This window comes from Ailuropoda melanoleuca, chromosome 13, assembly GCF_002007445.2.
Source record: "Ailuropoda melanoleuca isolate Jingjing chromosome 13, ASM200744v2, whole genome shotgun sequence".
NCBI lineage: Eukaryota > Metazoa > Chordata > Mammalia > Carnivora > Ursidae > Ailuropoda > Ailuropoda melanoleuca.
The window spans coordinates 61,150,847-61,169,853 of record NC_048230.1 but is presented as its reverse complement, the minus strand read 5'-3'; the positions used below and the strand labels follow the sequence as shown (position 1 = coordinate 61,169,853).

The following is a 19,007-nucleotide window of genomic DNA, read 5'->3' as shown; positions in this document are numbered from 1 at the left end:
GTGTGGCCTTGGGCAAATCCCCTGACCTCTCTGGGCCAATCATAGGGCTGGGTTTCTCAGTGGGCAGAATAAGAATGTGCATTATGCCCCATAAAGCAGGTGTACCAATAAAGAGAAAAGCTTTTTTTGGAGGGAAATTGGTATTTGATATTTAGGAACAAAGGATAAAGGTCATCATAGGAAAAATCTGCTCTCACTTGGACTTATCAAGATTTTAATTTACAAATTTTATTTCAAATTATACATGGCAAGTAGAGGCATCAGGGGTCTTTCCCATGTGTAAAAGCTCAGAGGTTTGTATGAAGGCCCACTAAGTTTCCTCTCCTATGGAAGTTATAGCGACCTAGTGACCTCTTGGGGTAGTTCTGAGGATTCAGTAATAACATAATAGCTAACAATTATTGAGTGCTTGCTGTGTGTGTACCAGGCGACATTCTAAGTACTTTCTGTATATTAACTTATTCAATCTAAATGATCGTCATACCCCTTTTCCAGATGAGGAAACTGAGAAATAGTAACTTAGTTAAAACATCACACAGCTTGAAAAGCAAGGCTGAAATTTGGACCTAGGGAGCCTGGCATCAGAGCTGGTGTTTGTAACCATACTATCATCCTTCTCTAAGTGCATGGGCGCCTGAGGCTCTGCCCCTGGCCCCCTTCCATGTGCGCACCACCTCTCGGCCCCTCCCCCTGCCCTGGTCCTGATGCACATCTTTCTGTGACACCGCCACATAAAACCGCACTCTCGGCGGGGCCATGGCGCAGCTGCCACATTTGCTGCCGCTAGCTTTTGAGCCGTGTTTTATCTGCGCAGAAGGAGGGTTCTCACGGCCCGTCGTGGGGGTAGGCAGACGCGGTGTATGCTGCTTTGATTGTTTCCTCTTCAGATCTCCATGAGGTGCAGCGCTCAGTGTCTACCACTGGCTGTGCTGGGGGCTGTGCATCCTTGGTCTTTGATCTGTGTCTCTGTGCAGGGGGGAGCAGGGGGAAGCAGCTTCTACAGAACGACTGTTGCTTTGGTACCAGGAGTCAAGGCCAGGGCCAGAACTGGCTGGGTGGATCTGGGCAAGCTTTCCAGCCACCCTGAGCCTTGCCTTGCTCATCTCTACAATGGGGCTGGTCCTGCAGCCTTGGCATTTCTGGGAGGGTTCCAGCAAGATGACTAGCCACGGCTCTGGAATGAGGTCTGGTATATGGTAGGTGCTCACTGGCCTGAGCTCACAGCAGCCTTGAATGCCGTGTTCCCTGCTCTTGGCCTGGCCAGTTCCTGTATGTCCTCCAGCATGGAGCTTCCAAGTGACCTTTTCAGAATGCCTCTCTTGAGAGGCTTTCCTCCTTGTGTCCACTCTCCTGCAATAACCGTATCCTACCATTGTCATATTTGTCAGAGAAGAAGCCATTATTTGACATCTGAAATGCTAAATTCATTGCTATACTTTGCAAAGCTAGTCTCTCCTAATCAGGCATGAACTGAGCTTTGTAGGGTTTGGGGGAGCATGGAGTCCTAGGGTAGAGGGACTTTGAGAAGCAGGAGGTTCTGGGACGGGCTGAGCCCCAGAGGTAGACATGTGGCTATTGGAGTTAGACTGTTATTGATCACTTGACTTTCAGAGGCTGGGTAATGTGGAGCTGTCACTGACCAACGGGGACACGGTTCAAACAATTTTGTAGTTACTTGTTCTCATCTCAGGACTATGGCCAGAGAACTGCCTGTCTTTCTCAGATGTGGAGAATGGGAACGTTTTATTCTCTGAAGCTTCTATGTAGAACTGGGGGCTCCTTGAGGGCAGGGACTATGTCATAATCATTATGCCTTGTGTCGGTACTATTTTGGGCACATACTACACACTCTCTAGATATTGTTCAGTAAACAGCAGTTGCCCCCTCTGTAACCTCAGAACCCTTTGCTTTTATGTTTTTGTGCCTTGTGACAAGTTTTATTTATTTTAATTCACATGGTTGGGTGGGCATTACTTGGCACATTGTAGGTCTTTAGTACATGATATACAAGGGCATGGACTGATTTCATTTTGCTTCTGCATATTTTAATTAGATCCTAGACCCTGGACGGAGAGTAAGGGTGAATGAGGGGAAGATGTGAGGGGTGGGGTCAAGATGAATGGGTTGACCTTGGACAGGACTGAGATATTTCACCTTTTCAGACAAAACGGAAGGAGGGCAGGATGGGTGTCCTGTCACCTGTGTGGGGGAGGGGAGAGATTTGAAGGGATAGCTGACAGCCTCAGTGACATAGGAAACATGGTCCTGATGGAGATGGTTGCCCCCCTGATATGGGAGTAAGAGTTTAGCACGTAATAACAATAATAGGTTAAATCTGAGGTCACACACAAGTGGTTACTGGTGGAACCAATACTCTAATTCATGAATCCATACTGTAGCCCAGGACATCACACTACATGTAGAAGTTGAATTGAATCTAGAGCCGACTTGCGATGGAAGCTTTAAGGTTGGGCCCAAGAACACAGGTCTACAGAAGCAAGCAAGACTGCTAAGGGTACATTGTGTAGCTGGAAACAAAAGATCTGGGGAGAGTTGGATTTCAGTGGATAGAGAAGGGGAGGGTGCTCCAGGCTGATGATGGGACAATGTGTGTAAAGGCAGGGGCGCTGGAGGTTCCTGCAACCTTGAGGGATGCCGTGGGAGCTGAGGCTCAGGGCCAGTTGTCATGGAGGGTCCTGGATGCCAAGGCTGATGATGTGGTGTCACTGCAGGGTTTTGATCGAGCACTGAAGTAATCACTAATGATAGCCAGGGTGGAGGGTGGATTGGGGGGAATGGGAGCTGAGCACAAAGCCTCTGTGGGTGTTTGGATTAGGGGGATGTAGGAGCGACAGCCCCCAGAGTCATCCTGGAGGTACTGCCTGTGTCCTGTGTAGAAGGTGACATCTTCTCTCCTGATGGTGGACCCCTGGAGAAAGAGCAGGTCCACGCACATGTCATGAGTTCAGTGTGGGGTGTGTGGATTTTGAGATGCTCAGGGACCAGATGTCCAGGGAGAAACTATACATTGGAATCTGGATGTAACTTGGTTGAAGATGAACGTTTGAGAGTCCGTGATATGTTGTAACCCTAAGAAGCCATGGTATTGTCCAGGGGAAGTGTGAATAGAACGAGAAGGAAATATCAGATGTAGTTATCCACCCACATATCCATCCCACTCACCCACAGAACCACTCCATCAACCCAGGCATGCCACCCATCTGTTTATCTCACCCACCATTCCGATCATCTTCTCATCCACCTGTCTCTCCATTCTCACCCAACCATCCCATCCATCCATCCATCCTACCCACCCACCCATCCCACCTCTAAATCTGCTGTCCAGTCACTGAGTCATCTGTTGATCTACCTACTGGCCCATCTCTCTCATTCATTTCTCCAAACCACTTCTCTTCCCCACCCACCTATTTATCATCCATCCATCCATCCATCCATCCATCCATCCATCCATCCCACCCATACACCTACCCACCATCCATCCACTCATTTTACCCAGTACAACTATTTCCTTCTCTATTCACTATGCCAGCCACCAGCCACATGTGACTGTTGAACACTTGAAGTGTGGCTAAGTCTAAACTGAGATGTGATGTAATGTAAAATACACACCATATTTCAAAGACAGTACCAAAAGAAAAAAAAAAAGCCAAAAACTTTAAACCATCTCATTCACAGCTTTTCTGTTTGATTACCTGTTGTAATCATAATATGCTAAAAATGTTGGGTTAAATCAAATGTCATTAAAATTAATTTCACCTGTTTATATTTGCTTTTTAAACTGTGGCCACTAGAAAATTTAAAATGACATCTGTAGCTTGCATTGGTAACCTGCATTATATTTCCATTAGACTGTGCTGATCTATACATCTATCATCCATCCATCAATCATCCATCCATCCATCCATCCATCCATCATCCATCCATCCATCCATCCATTTATCCACCCATCCATCCATCCACCCGTCTCATCCTTCACTCCCTCCCTCCTCCCATCCATTCATCCATCCAGTTATCGCATTTGTCCATCCCACAGATATTTAATTTACACCTGTTATCAATCAATGACTCTGAGGGTTGTAGGAATGAGGAAACCGAGGCATAGAGCAGCTAAATACTTTTTCACAGTGGTGCTGATGGAGCTGGCATTGTCTGATTCTAAGATCACGGCTCTCACCTTTCACGTTGGCTGCCTATTTGCTAAGTTTCCTTAAAGATAAAAATGGGATCTAGGTTGGGAGGGCTGTTGGAATAGGGGCCCAGGAGCCCCTCTTGCCAAGGGGACCACAGGACTTGGGGGAGAGACAGACCTTTCAGAAGCCTCTGTGAGACAGGTCCCTGGTGGCCGTCATGAAAGGGTTATCCCCACACATTCGATATTTGCAAAAATGTGGGTTCTTTCAGATTCCAAAACTCATTTCCATGACAAAACTCTTGGGAAGAGAAGATGAAGGTCTGGCTTTTGCAGAACAATCTTCCAGCTGTAATGAGGACTGAAGATGGCGATGGGAAAAGGAATTATAATTAGAATATGAAATGGGGGAAAATTAATCTATTCCAGTCAGTGGTAAGAGGATGTTCTCCTGGCATTTCACGGAAAACTCTTAGGCCGTTGTTTCCCCTGCATTTTACGCCCCCCCCCCCGATTTTAAAGCATACAGAAGGTTATGTGGTGTGAAAAAAATATTTTTGGCCGAGGGACTGATACACAGTGAAACATGCACGGAGTTTAAGCTCCTGTGTAGGTCTGTGCACCTTCATGCCATCCATGTTTGTGGGCATGTTTAGGTGAGTTCTGTTTCTGTAGCTGCAGATGAGGGTGAGCCCTTCCCTTCTGTGTGTGCATGCTGTGGGGATCGTGTACCAGTCACATAAAGGGTCTGTGACATGTGCACACTCAGGCTTGGGCTATGGACTCCTTTGTGTTGGCCTGTGTTCCCCATGGGTGTGGGTTGTGTGTGACTAAGTGCCGTATGGTCTCCCACTGGTTTGTGGTGTGTGTGTAGTCACCAGGCTTGGGCACACTGCATCTGTCTATGCATTTGTGTCCACATACACACCCAGCATTCACTGTGTGGTGGGTACAGATGTGGGCATTTGTGGTCTTGGTTGTGCACATGGAGGAGCAGGGGGCCCTGCTTTGCTCTGTGATTTCTCCCCTTGGCTTACAAGTTCTTTCCCCCAGAGAGCAACCTCCCCAAAAGGGCTGAGGAGGTGAGCTCCAGGCCTTAGGACCCTGGGGGCCAAGCCAGGAAACGCATTGGACACTCGGGATCACCCTGTCTCCTCCTCCCCCTCTGCAAGGGCTCTGATATGGTGAAACTCTGAGCAGAAGTAGGGCAGAGAACAGACACACCCCCCAACACCACCACCACTGGGTTCATGGCTGCTCAGTAGTCAGGTCCCAAACCCAGTGTGTTCCCAGGGCACTGTGCAAGGCACCAGGGAGTGACCAATCAGAGGCTGACCCAGGCCTGGCCTTGGGAACCTCTGCCAACTTCTCAGGTCCTCCTCGAAAGCAAGAAGTAAGCTTTACTTTGGTACGTGGCAGCTTTTCTTAGTTGAATAAATGAGTGAATGAATGAGCCCAGCAGAGACAGGCTCTGGTGACCTCATGTGGTCCCCCTGGCAAACCCCCTTGTGTCTCCCACCATACACACATCAAAATCCAGGGTTTTCTTTTCTCATATCCCCAGAGCCAGCCCCCACTGATCACCGCAGATAATGCCTCCCTCCCTGAACCACTAACACGTATTTACCAAACACCTATTATGTGCCAACCCCAGGCTGGTTCTATAGTGGGGTGCAGCAAGGCCTTGATCTGCACTCTTAAGGAGCTTCTGGCCTAGCGGGAGAGACCAAACCAAAGAAGCAGGCAGCCCACTCTGAAGCCCAGCCTGTCTAAGTGTGAAATTTTGGGCAGCTGCTAATCCTCTCAACCTGTTTCCTTGGTTTTAAACAGGGAAAATAACACCTGCTTTGTTGGGTTGTTTTGAAGATGAAATGAGATCTTCTACGGCAAGTGTTTTGCCCAGTGCCAGGTATATTCATCCAGTCACCAGATGTTTGTTGAGTACCTGCTGCGTGCAGTGGGGAGAGCAGACCGGGGTCCTTCCTTTTGCGGTGGTTCCATTCTAGCCAGCAGTTAATAAATGGGCTGTGACACGGAGTTCTGGGGAACATCTTTCCATCTGCTCCTTTGATGCATGTTCCTATGTTTTTAACCTATGCCATACTGTTTCATCACTATTGCCTTAAAAAATGTTTCAGATACCTGGCTAAACTAAGTCCCCCTCCATTTCTAGTCATTCTTTCTTACGGAACATACAAATTATGTGTGGTTTTTTAAAAAGGTTTTACTTTTATCTAAGTAATAAATGGCCACGGTGATACATCAAATAGTACCCAGGAGTTTTTGTTGAAAGCTCCCCACCCTGTCCCATTCCTAATCTCATTTCTGATGCCAGCCTGTTCCAAGTGCTGGAGGGGGGGTTGGAGATGACCAGGACACAGTTCTAGCCTCCATGTTGCTCCCACTCTGGAGCAGAAGACAGATGTGGATGTAAGAAGGACAGCCAGAGGAGGTGAGAGCATGGCAGACCTCCTGGAAGAGGTGATTTCTGAGCAGGGCCTTGAAGCATGAGCTCCAGGCACCGTGTGGTAGATGGATTCCTGCATTGGGAGCCAGTGCCCAGACTCTAGGCATGGTTTGACCTTTTCTTTTGTTAGTCCAACAGTCACTGAAGGACTCTGCCCATCCCTGTGCTGGCAAGGCATTTGGGTATAGCCATTAATCCTACTGCCTTGATGGGAAGACTGGCCTAATAAAAGACAATGTGAATGGTGTCATGCTTGTTTCATTCATTCATTCATTCATTCATTCAACCAACAAGCAATTATTGATATCTGCTTTGTGCCAAGCACTATTCTAGGTGTTTGGGAGGCAGATAGACTAAGACCCCTGACCTCCAGGAACCTCCATTTTGATAGGGGAGGTCCATTATAAGCAGCAAACATGGTAAAATAAGTAAATACTCTAGAATGCTAGAAGGTAAAAGGGTCTACGGAACAAAGAACAAGGTAGAGCAGGGCAAGGGAGTCAGGAAGGGTGGTGGGGGTGGGCCCACAGAGGTAGCAGGCGGGCATCTGAGTCTCTCTGCGTGAAGAGGGTCTGGATGCACTGACATCTTGTGCATGATCGTGGGAGGGTGCTTGGCAATGCCTACCAAAATTACAAACGCACACACGTCTGGACCCAGCGATTATACAGACTAATCCTACAGATAAACTCACACCCAGGCGATATGATGGATGTACAAAAATATTCACGAGAGCAGTGCTGGTATAGGGAAAGACTAGAAACAACTCAATTGCCTGTGAGCTCAACTAGTTAAATATATCTGTTACATCCATACCGTGGAATACCAGGTACTGGAAGACAGAATTATGTTCTGATATAAAATACTTCCCAAGATGTGTTGCTAGGAGAAAAATGAGGTGCAAAACAGGGTGTATAGTATGTTGTCATTTATGTGAAAGAAATGACTATAAAATGTATATATGTGGACCATCTCTGAAAGGATGTAAAGGAAGCCGGTAGACTCAGTGGTAGCCTCTGGAGAGGAGCAATGGATGGCGGGGAGGTGGGGCGGGAAGAATTTTCACTCTGTTGCTTTTTGTGCTTTGGAAATTTTGAACCAGGTGAATATAACCTAATAAAAAAATTAAATTTTCAATTAAAATAAAATGGCCAGCTGCCATTGGGGCCCCACCCAGATCCCTTTACTAGCCTCTGCAGCCAGCTTCCATCTGCTAGGAGCACTGGCTGCACATGGCTCACGGCTGGCACAATTCCCTGGGGAACTGTCCCTGGCCAAATGGGGGTCACGCTGCTCAGAAGGTTATGCCTCCCCTTGTCTCCTAAGGGCAGCCCACAGACAGTCACTGACTGAACTCCATGGGGCGATTCATGCCCCACAGCTCTTCATGGGATCGGGCTGCGGCAGGTCTCCAGTTGAGATCACATCTTTGCTTAGCTACTTCCACTGCCCTGTCCTGCTTCCCTCCCTCCCTTATGGATTTTGCTAAAGAGCACTTCTCAAAAATCATGTGCATTTGAATCCTGGTCTCAGGCTCTGCATTTAGAGAACCTGATCCAAGACACCTGTCTCCAGGGAAGAGAACTTACTGAAAATGAGCTAAGTGCCCTATGTGTTTTGGTGCAATACCCCACAGAGAGGGGACCACTGTCATTATCCTCATGCAACAGATGAGGAACCTCAGAGGTTCAAACACCAGTTTAAGAATACGCATCATGGAGGGGCGCCTGGGTGGCTCAGTCATTAAGCGTCTGCCTTCGGCTCAGGGCGTGATCCTGGCATTCTGGGATCGAGCCCCACATCAGGCTCCTCCGCTAGGGGCCTGCTTCTTCCTCTCCCACTCCCCCTGCTTGTGTTCCCTCTCTTGCTGGCTGTCTATCTCTGTCAAATAAATAAATAAAATCTTTAAAAAAAATATGCATCATGGAAAAAAGCCAGCGCCCCAAAGCCCACACTTCTCCCATGACACCTGCTTCCTACTGCAGGGAGATCTTCCTGCATCCAGACTTGGCAGTTTATCAAAACACAGGATTGTAGTTTCTGGGCATGGTTTCTATCACAGCCCTCACTGCCTGTGCCCAGAGGTGGCCTAAGGGGCAAATGGGGGGGGGCAAGCTTCTTAGGATGGTAAGACCTGGGGGGCGTGTCTGGGGGAGGTGTCATGATCCCAGGGCTCTGAAGATCTCAGCCTCCTTGCATCTGTGGAATTCTAGCTCTAGCTGATAGTCCGATGTTCTTTTGGCCAAGAGAGATATTTGCATACCTCCAGGGATGGGGAGCTCAGTATCTGACAAGGACCATCTGCCACATCTATAGACAAGGCATAAAGGGCAGAAAGGTTTTCCTCTCTTCATCCTGTGATTAATGATGCTAATCCAAGCCCATGGGGGCCACAGAACAGGGGCTACTCTTTTCACCCTAGAGGGAGTCCTGCTGAAATGGGATTTGGGCATCTTGGGCTCGAACTTTGCTTCTCCAGGCCCCACAGACCTTTCCCCTCAGTGTGTTCAGTCTCCTGACCTCCTCAGGCATCTCCTGGGGCCTTCTTGAAAACAACTTACTCAGACCCACTTCTCTCTTTCTCTGTTCTAGTTTGATGGTGACAGTGCCTACGTGGGGATGAGTGACGGGAACCCAGAGCTGCTATCGACCAGCCAGGTGGGTGCTCCATCCTCCCTGTGGGGCGTTCAGCCTGGGGCTGGCTGGAGCTGAGCTGCTGCGAGGTGGGGCTGGGATGGTGCAGAGCAGTGGGGCATGGCCCACTACTATCCTCTCTCATAAGGATCAAGAATATCAAGTATCCCCTTAAAAGTGACAATCCAACTGGGACCACAGTGTTTTCTGTAAATCACCTACCTGGCTATGGTTGGCTTAAAAGGGGCATCACTGAAAATTTGGTAGAACTCCAAATGTGTTGCCCACATTTCCTATGCACAGAGGAGAAATTTTCAGCAGTAGTGAGTAAAGATGTCACATGCTCCCTGGTACTCTCTGCCTCTTGCCCCCACATAGCTCCTGTGGGATCTGCACTGGCACAGAGGCACACACACGCATGCAAAGGCATGCAGACTTCTCCTGCCCACCTAGAGTCGTCTAGTACCACTGGGGAGGATTGCGAATGTGGCATACAGGGAAGAGAGGAGAGGCTTCCTGTGCGGTCCTCCCTGGGAAGGAGACCGAGTCAACCCTGAGCAAAGCTATCCCAGTCCCCAGCCTTCTGAGAGTCCCAGATGCCAGCTAGAATCTGAATTTCCACTGAGAGCCTGGTCTCCATAAGTTAAGCGTTCTTTCAGCCAGGAGCATCCTCACTGCAGACTGGGATGCTGGGGAGGGTCCTCATGCAGCCTGGGATGCTGGGGAGGTCCTCATGCAGGCTGGGATGCTGGGGAGGGTCCTCACAGCAGGCTGTGGTAACCTGGAGGAAGGTTCCTTAAGGCAGGGTGACAGTAGCTCAGGGTGCAGAGGAACTTGGGGAGCTGGAGGACAAGCCCATCCCTGGAGCTGACCTCCATCCTCTGTGCAGTCATGATGGTTGTTGCAGTCTAAGTTGGGTGGCTGGGCCCATATTTTCCAGCTGGGGACTCAAAACTCTATTAATTCACAAACACTTATGTGCCTTCCTATGTGATAAATCCAGGGGCAGACATAGATGAGTGCGGTGTGGTCCTGTGGCCCCCTTAGGGCACAGTGCCAGTGAGGGAAGATCCTGTACTCTCAGTGCGGTGTGTGAGCTCCACTGCAGGGCACTGCACCCCCCATCCCTGCCATTGCAAGGGTGCTTGTGCTGGGGCCACCATGCCATCCACGCCCCTTCACTGGCCTGTGACTACGTGAGAGTCATGATGCTGCCGCAAAGCTGCCTTTAGATGGCACTGACTCGTGCCAGCCTGAAAGACACTCTGGCGGGCAAGGCTCCAGGTCCTGGAAATGCTCGTTTTGGAAGAGACCACTGAAGTCATTTAATTGCTCATAATCAGCTTGGACATGTGGTTGTCTCAGAAGACCAGAGCTTCCTCCCGAGCATCTCATCGGAGCCCTTTCACAGTGTTTAAAGCGCATTTTGTTAATGTGCCGAGCCTGGCTCTCAGAGCTGTGGCGGGTGGAGTCTCCGTGGCTCAAACCCTGATGGAGAGCGTGGCCACCATACTCTCATGAGAAGGGAGGGTGGGGCTGGTGGGGCTCCGCGTCTGCCCCAGGCTTGGGCAGGGGAGCACAGTCCTTTGCGGAGCAAATAAGCATCCCCACAGGCTGTTGACAGCAGCGCCCTCACCTGCCCGCCCAGCACATCGTCACGGTTGCAGAGCCTTTTCCTCAGTGGTTATTTCAGCTCATCTTCACCAGTCTTGAGAAGTAGGAGGTTGCCATTAATCCCATTTTATAGATGAGGAAACCGAGGCTGGAAGATGTTGAGTGGCTCATTCAGGGAGGGGACAGCTGGGGCTCAGAACTCCACACATTACTTTGCTCTGTTCCTACCTCCAGCCTGCCACCGATGTGCTTCAGCTAAGTGTCTCTTTGTCACAGAGGTGTTGGTGACTCTGAAATCCAGATTAGGTCCCCTCCCCTTGATTCTCTCTCATGACACCATGTCCTTTTAAATTCGTGGCATCTGTCACTGTTTGGGTTCACCTGCTCATCTGTGTGACAACTTCGTTAGCCTCTGATTTCCACACTAGCCTGTGACTTCCATGAGAGCATGATCTAGTCCCTCATTCACTGTTGTGTCCCCCAGTGTGTTACAAAGCCTGGCATGTGAAAGGCACTCAGGACTAAGACTTGTGTAATGGGTCATGTGGCCCCTTCTCTTCTCTGGACTTCAATATCCCTGGCAGTGAAATGAGGCAGTTGGATTCCCCTGGGTCCCTTCAAGTCTCTTGTGCTGTCGCTCAGAGAGTTTCCATAACTTAGTACTTACTTTATAAAGAAAACATCAGGATTCCCTGCAGTTGACTAAACACCTGGTAGCATGAGCCAACCTTGATGGAAACAGATTTAGCAATTACAATCTAGACTTCTTTCAGGGTACCAGTTGGCTTTTTGCTGCATAAGAAGTATGTCAAGGAGCATCTGGGTGGATCAGGCGGTTGGGCACTGGACTCTTAATTTGGGCTCAGGTCATGATCTCAGGGTCGTGGGATTGAGCCCCACATCAGGCTCGTGGGATTGAGCCCCACATCAGGCTCTGCGCTCACGATGGAGTCTGCTTGAGATTCTCTTTCTCTCTCTCCGCCTGTCCCTCCCCACCTCCCCACTGACCCTCTCTCTCTAAAACAAATAAATAAATAAATAAGTAAAATCTTAAAAAAAAAAAAACCAAGCAAGTCAAAACTTAGTGTCTTAAAACAACAAATATTTACATAGTTCATAATTCCATGGGTTGGCGGTTTTGTTGGGTTCAGCTGGGTATCTCTTCTGGTCATGGCTAGGAACCATGTAAGTGGCAGCTATAAGCTGCCAGGTCAGCTGTGAGCTGGTTGGTATGGGGACTTGCTTCTCTTCCAGACAGTCTCTTGTCCCCCGACAGGCTAGCCCGAGGTTGTTAACATGGTGAGAAAAGGGTTCCCAGAGCAGCAAGAGCAGAAGCTGCAAGACCTGTTGAGGTCTAGACTTAGAACTGGCACATGAGTACTTCCAGCATGTTCTATCACCCAAAGCAAGTCAGAGAGCCAGTCTGGATTCAACGAATGGGGAAGTAGACCCCACCTGTTGATGTGAGGAGCTGCAAAGTATTGTGGTCTTTTAACAAACCACAGGAATGTGGGATGTTGTTCATACTGATTTTACTGAAGAATAACAGACTCGTCCAGCACATGCAGCCCCCAGTGGCTTGGTGGGGCTCCAGGATCCCTAATTCTTAATGTTTTCTTCCAGTCTTTTCCCTGAAGTGCTTACCTGAACCTCCCCTTCCCGCCCCCACCCCACACGCATATGCACATGAATGCCCTGTCACGATGTGCTGCCCCACCAACCACAGGGATTGTATTGTCCCAGGTCCTGGGGGACTGACATAAACATCTGGGCAAAATAATGGTCTCCTCGCCAACAGAGGATTCAGCAATACAATCACTCTCTGTGTGTGTGGTTTTTTGTTTTTTGTTTTTTAAGTAGGCGCCTTGCCCAGCGTGGAGCCCAATGTAGGGCTTGAACTTAGGACACTGAGATCAAGACCTGAGCTGAAATCAAGAGTCAGACGCTTAACCGAGCCACCCAGATGCCCCCAGAGTACAAACAGTCTGAATGGCATAAAATGCATTTTATAAATACCGTTGAATATGAGATTCACCCATTGAACAAATGTTTATTGGGCACCTATTATGTGCAAAGCTCTCGATGTAAGCAGGAAGCCATTTCTGGAAGGTGTTTGCTTCCAGAACATAGAATTTCATCATATTAAAAACCTGCTCTTAAATGTAACCTCCTCCTGAAACACCGTCTTCTTTATTTAGAAACTGCAGTGGAGACACAGGTTCCTATGGGATATATACCAGCCAACTGTGCCCCGTTACAAACTTTCAAACCAGCTCTTGTGGGCTTGCAGTTTCTTTTGCAAATGCATGCTTAATGTTTGGTTTTTACAAGTTTCCACAAAATTCCCACTTGGCTGCCTTAGCTTTCACACAGTATCCCCTTTCCCCCTCCCTGGATCTTGTGATTCTTTTGTACCAGACTCCTGTGGGTGGTCTGAGACCGAAATGCAGTTTCAGGCATGGCTTCTGGCCGATCAGCAGCTTCTGGGAGGGGAGGGCCTTGCAGAGATAAGCTCTTCCCCCTGTTGAGAACAGACCCTGGCCAGGAGTTACAAGGATAATATTTCGTGGTTGTGGCCCCGGGAAGAGTCTCCTTCTTGCTGGGATGAGACTGAGGAGGAAAGGAACGAGGGAGGCTGTGGGCTCAGCAGACTTGGATTCAAATCCAGCTCGTGCACATCCCAGCCAGATGCCCTCTATAACCCTGTGCAAGTTGTGTCAGCTTTCTGTCCAATAGGACTAGTAATGTCTGTGGCGCAGAATATTTTAAGTACCCAAGATGAGTGGTGTGGATTCCTGTCACCAGGCCAGGGCACCCATCCTCCAGCTGTTGTGAGTGCTGCCTGCTAACTATTCAGAGCTGCCCCTTCCCTGGAGAATTGGCCTCTGTCTGCCAAATGAGAACCATGAATGGGGAGGGGTGTGGGGGATGGTCTAGAAGGCCAGGTGGGTGTCTTGTCTCAAGCGGGGAGCAATTCTGCAAATCTTCACGGAGCTCCAGCTGACATGGCATCCCTGCTCAGCTCCTTCCCCTGCCCTGTCCTGTTGCCCTCCCTTCCCTTCTGAGGCACTTATCAAGAGGAGTGTTAGTGTCATAGGAATCCCCATCTCAGGCTCTACTTGAAGAGAATCTAACCTAAGATACTGTATAAACTACCAGCATTCCGTAAAACTAGCTGGGACTTATTTCCATGTTTTTCTTATCATAAATAATGCTTTGGTTACACAGATGACTCTCTGGTCACCTCTCATGCTCATTTATAGCTCTGTGCCTTTGTAAGCATTGTTTTTTCTGATAGGAATCCCCTAGCCATTTTCACCCTATTTGTCCCTTCGGGAGCACTGCACATGTCACCTCCTCAGTCTATCTTTCCTGGCTGTAGGTAGAATGTTCCACTCTCATAGCTGTAAATATGACTTCTGCTGAAGATTTCTGACTTTGTCCTAAGAGTTATTGAAAGGGTGTGTGTGGTGGTGGGGGCAGGGGAGGGAGAGGACTGGCATATCACTACTTCCAGCACATTCTGTTAGTCGAAACCAGTCACTGGGCTTTGTTAGTGAGAAAGAGATTGAGATTGGATAACATGATCAAATAGTACAGTTTTAAAAGCTCTCAATGGCAAAAGTAGATACAGACAGACCACACAGGAGGGTTAAATGAAGGATGGTGTTGTCCTCTATTGTGGTAGAGACAGAGGAGATGGAAAGAAGTGAATGGGTACGAGATATGTTTTGAAAATAAAGTTTGGTAGGCCTTGATAATGGATGGATCTAGGGCGAGAGAGAAATGAACGAGTAAAGAATGACTCCCAGGCTTCCAGCATAACCCATTCTCGAGCATGGTGGTATCATTTTTCTAAGTTGATGAAGGCCTGGGGAAGTACAGGTTTGACAAGGCCAGACTTGGACAAGTTACATTCGAGATGCTCATCCAAGTGGAGGTGTCCAAGTAGGGAGATGGTTGTACAAGTCTGGAACTCATTGGGAAAGTCAACTTGGAAGTTCTTAGCCCGTGCTGTTAAAGCCCCGTGAGGAGGAAATTTACAAAGCCACAGAGAGAGAAGATTGAGAAGAAGACTAAGGAGTCTTAAATGTTGAGGTCCAGTATTTCAAAGCAAAGTGTAGGAGAAGACCATGAAATAGGTTGAGAAGCAATGACCAGAGGGGTAGGAGGAGAACATGGAGTCTTAGACGGAGGTAAGCGATCTGATGAGAAATGATTTTGGGTCCATAGCTTCTTCCCTTTGATAAATCAAAGATATATATGTACTCAGGGGAACCATAAAGGCACCAGAAAAAACCTTTAAGGTATATTTTACAGCTTTAGAGTGGGAAAGATATTTCTATGACTCAAAGTCTTAGAAGAAAAGACTTAAAAATTTGACCACAAATAAAAAAGAAAAACAACTTTTGTATGGCTAAAACAGCATAAGTAAGCCAAAAGACAAATAAAAAATTGGGTCAAATTATTTTCAACTCACAATATAGTCAAAGGATTAATCTCCCAAATACATAAAGAGTTCCCAGAAATCAATTCAAAACCCTGGTAGAAAAACAGGCGGGAGATATGAACCAAGAGTTTCCAGTATAGGAAATGCAAATGGATCTTAAGTTTGTGAAGAGATGCTAAAATCAGTTCCTAAAAGAAACAAAACTATATTCTTCACCTCTTAGATTGACAAAAATGCAAAGGTTTAATGATAGACTCTGTTGGAACCCTGTGGGGAAACAGGCACTTTTGTAGTTGCTTGAAGGCAGAGTAAATTGGTGTAAACCCTATAGAGAGCAAATTGGCAACATCTGTCATAATTACAAATGCATTGACCTTTAACCCAGCAATTTCCCTTTTGAAAACATATCCTACAGATATATTTGCTCGCATGAGAAATGATGTCTTCAGGATTACTCATTTTGGTGTTGGCATAATGGCAAAGGATTGGCAACAACCCAAATCTGCTACAATATGGGACTAGTTAAATAAATTATGTACATTTATCAAGTGGAATACTGTGTGGCTATAAAGAAAGCATGAAGAAACTGGAGAAATATAGAAGTTCTTTAGATACATTGTTTTTTGAAAAAAATAGGGTGGTTAACAGGTAAGTATAGTATGTTACCTTTTGTGAAAAAAGGTAGTGAGTGTTTCTTTCTAGGTGCTTGTATTTGATTAAAGCAACTCTCAAGAGTATATGGGAACTAAACAGTGGCTTTGTTTGTTGTGTGTGTGCATATATGTGCCCGTGCATGTTTATATGTGTGTTCATGTATGTATATATGTGTGTGGGGGGGTGTATGTGTGTTATGGAAACTGGCCAGAAAGAAAGGGATGGAAAAGAGACTTTTCGTTGTACCTTTTTATATTTTAGGGGTTTTAGGCCTTAGGGATTTATTATTAACTTCAAAAAGTTGAATGAAATGTGCACAAGAAGGAGACGGTCAGATGCTCCGAGGGATTCGTTGGGATAAGAGTTGAAATGTGTCCAATAGTTTTAAGAAAAAGAAAGTCATCCTGGATCTCAGAAAAAGCAGCTTTGATGGACTTTATGCAGGTCCTGGGGTGGATTGAGATGGACTCGAGCGGTAAGGGTGTAAACAGGGAGTGTAGACATCTTGTGTCTTGTGTGTGAAGTCTGGCTGTTCAGGACAAGGGCCAGGGCCATAGCTCAATGAGATGAGGACTCCAAAGGAGGGATTTTTTTTAGACGAGAGAGTCTTTAGGGTGTTTAGTTGTCATTGGAAGCATCCAGGAGAGAGGGTAAAACATGGGATTCAGAAGAGGAAAGGGTTAATTGATGGTTTACATTTTGAGAGGGGCTGGGTCCTGCCCAGAGGTGGAAGCTCTGCTTTAGCCAGGAGTGGGGACAAAGGGGGAAAGGAGTGAATCACTGTAGATTGTTCCTCAGGAGCAGAGGGCATCTGCACCTGAAAGCATCTGTCTTCCCCGAGGGGTTGGTGGGCGGGTCACCTGCTGAGTCAGGGCACCAGAGGTCTGAGGGGGTGGAGAAGGTCTGGGGTGTTTGTGTGGCCTGTGGGAGACTGAGCTCTTGGTGCAGGTGATATGGGGGCAGACAGTTGAATCCAGGGTGAGGATTTGCGCAGGTGTACCAGAAGGACACTCAAGCTTTTTTGGGCAAAAGAGACTGAATTCAAAAAGTTGAATTCATCTGAAACGAAGAACCAGGGAAAGCTAAGCTGGGTAAGGAGAGAAGAGAGGGGGACCAGGCTCTGAGAGTCCCCAGGTGGGGTGCTGGGCAGTGAGGACATCTTAGTCATGAGTGAGAAGTGGGTGGTGATTCTGCGAGAAGGAGCCGTGAGCATGGGATCCTGGGTGCATCTGGGGAGTGGGCAGCTGACACTGAGTGCTGCAGAGCCCAGCATCAGCATGGTGGCTGAGCTGTAGGGACCCAGAATGATGCTGAGGTGGGGTGGATGGGAAGCCAGAGCCCAGAGCCGAAGGCTGGGAACATGGAGGTGTAGGGGGACAAGCAGGAGGTGTGTGGGCAGCATGCGGTGCCGCATGCTGATGGAGCTGAGTATGGTGCAGTGGGATTTGTAGGAAAGACGGACAGTGGTCCAGGTGGGGCAGCGGAGAAGCAGGAGGATGTCAAGCCTGCCTTCCGACCTGAAATACGTAAACAGTGGGGAACGGGCAGCTCATCCACAGAGGAGACAGGAAGGGAATGGAAGGCGTGTTCCAAGGAGCTCTGGGGAAATGGAATTTTTTTCTTCTTAGAGTAGGAATCACAGTGGGACTAGGGGCTATTTGCGAGGGAAAAGGTTCAGGGGGCTCACATTTGAGGTGCTCCTTGGGGAACCCTAGGGCCTCCAGATCATGGTCAGCACCACCAACTATGAGCATTGCTGGCCGTGAGCAGGATCCTGTGTGGGCCCTGCCTGCGCACTGCTCCTTTTGTGTCCCTTGCTAATGGAGCAGCAGAATGTGAGCTGGACTGGAGTGATCTCATAAAGGCCAAGATTCCCATACTACACTATGAGGCCCCGCAGTGCCTCACAGCACACCGGGCACACATAGGTGTGCAAGGACTTGCAGTTAAGCAGATTCTTGCTGTGGGTTCTGCACAGCATTGTGAATGTGCAGCGACCTTCCTTCATAGATCCTCAGGGATGCCTGGTCCATTTTTCTTACCATTGGATCAGGCACAGTCCTAGGCTGTGTGGATGGTATAACCAGGAACCCAGAAGGCCAGAGCTGGTCAGAGTCACACCTGCACTTCCTGGGCACTGTCCTCATGCCTTAAGGGTGCAGCCTCCTTCCAGCAAGGGACCGTGTAGGATGCCCGGAGTAGGGAAACGCCCAGAGCTTCGAGTTCCAGGTTCTGTCTGCTCCATTTCCTTCACCTGGGTTGGTATCTATCCCAGCCTATTCCTCATGTGAATTAGGAGGGGAGATGGTCTGTTGAGTTTTCCCAGCCCAAATACTGATGATAGTGAACGTCCACAGTGCACTTCCCGGGATCAGGCACTGGAACTTAATGTTTCCCATGAACTCTATCAGGTAAGTCCTGCTGCTGTCCCATCTTACAGACGAGAAAACTGCAGAGCAGAGAGACAGAGAGGTGGTTGAGTCATTATGAAACAAACAAACAAACAAACAAACAAACAATACATTGGGAATAAATGCACAAGCAGTAAATGCATGGGGAGGCAGGAGGCCCTCCTGTCCTTGCTGCAATCTAAGATTCTGGGCTTAGTAACTCTGGCCTCTGAGTCTGTGTACATCGTAGTAAAGGGCAGGGACGACACGGCTTTTATTGCTTTAATTAAAACCTGGGTGAAGAGCTCGCGATTCATATTAAAATGAAATTGTGTTTCGCTGGCCGTGGTGTGGAGAAGGGAATGGCAGTGATTACTGCTAAGATTACAAACAATCAAAGAGAAAAGGCCTTTTGCAAGCATTTCCTATTAAAGCCACAAACATTACACTTTAAAAATAATTATGGTTGTGTTATCCGAACATGATTCATGAATTCTGAATAAATATGAGGGGGCCTTGAAGGAAACTGTTTCAAGACCATAGATTTTGTTCAAATCTGATGAAATTTAATATCATTTCGCAGCTGGAGAATAAAATGCAAGGAGGGAAAAAAAAACCCATCCTATGTGTATGGAGAGAATTGAGTAT

General features: G+C 47.9%; 1 protein-coding gene across 6 annotated transcripts in view; it reads left to right on the top strand.

The window, feature by feature from the left end:
- TOX2 (TOX high mobility group box family member 2) overlaps positions 1-19,007 on the top strand; it is a 144,526-nt gene that overhangs the window by 51,292 nt on the left and 74,227 nt on the right. For 5 of the 6 annotated variants that reach the window (XM_034641483.1, XM_034641486.1, XM_034641485.1 and 2 more), the window contains exon 2: positions 9,210-9,275. The exons of the other annotated variant lie outside the window; for it this stretch is intronic. In XM_034641483.1, coding sequence (XP_034497374.1) covers positions 9,210-9,275 — 66 coding nt within the window. The remainder of the gene's footprint in view (positions 1-9,209; positions 9,276-19,007) is intronic. 6 annotated transcript variants of the gene reach the window in all.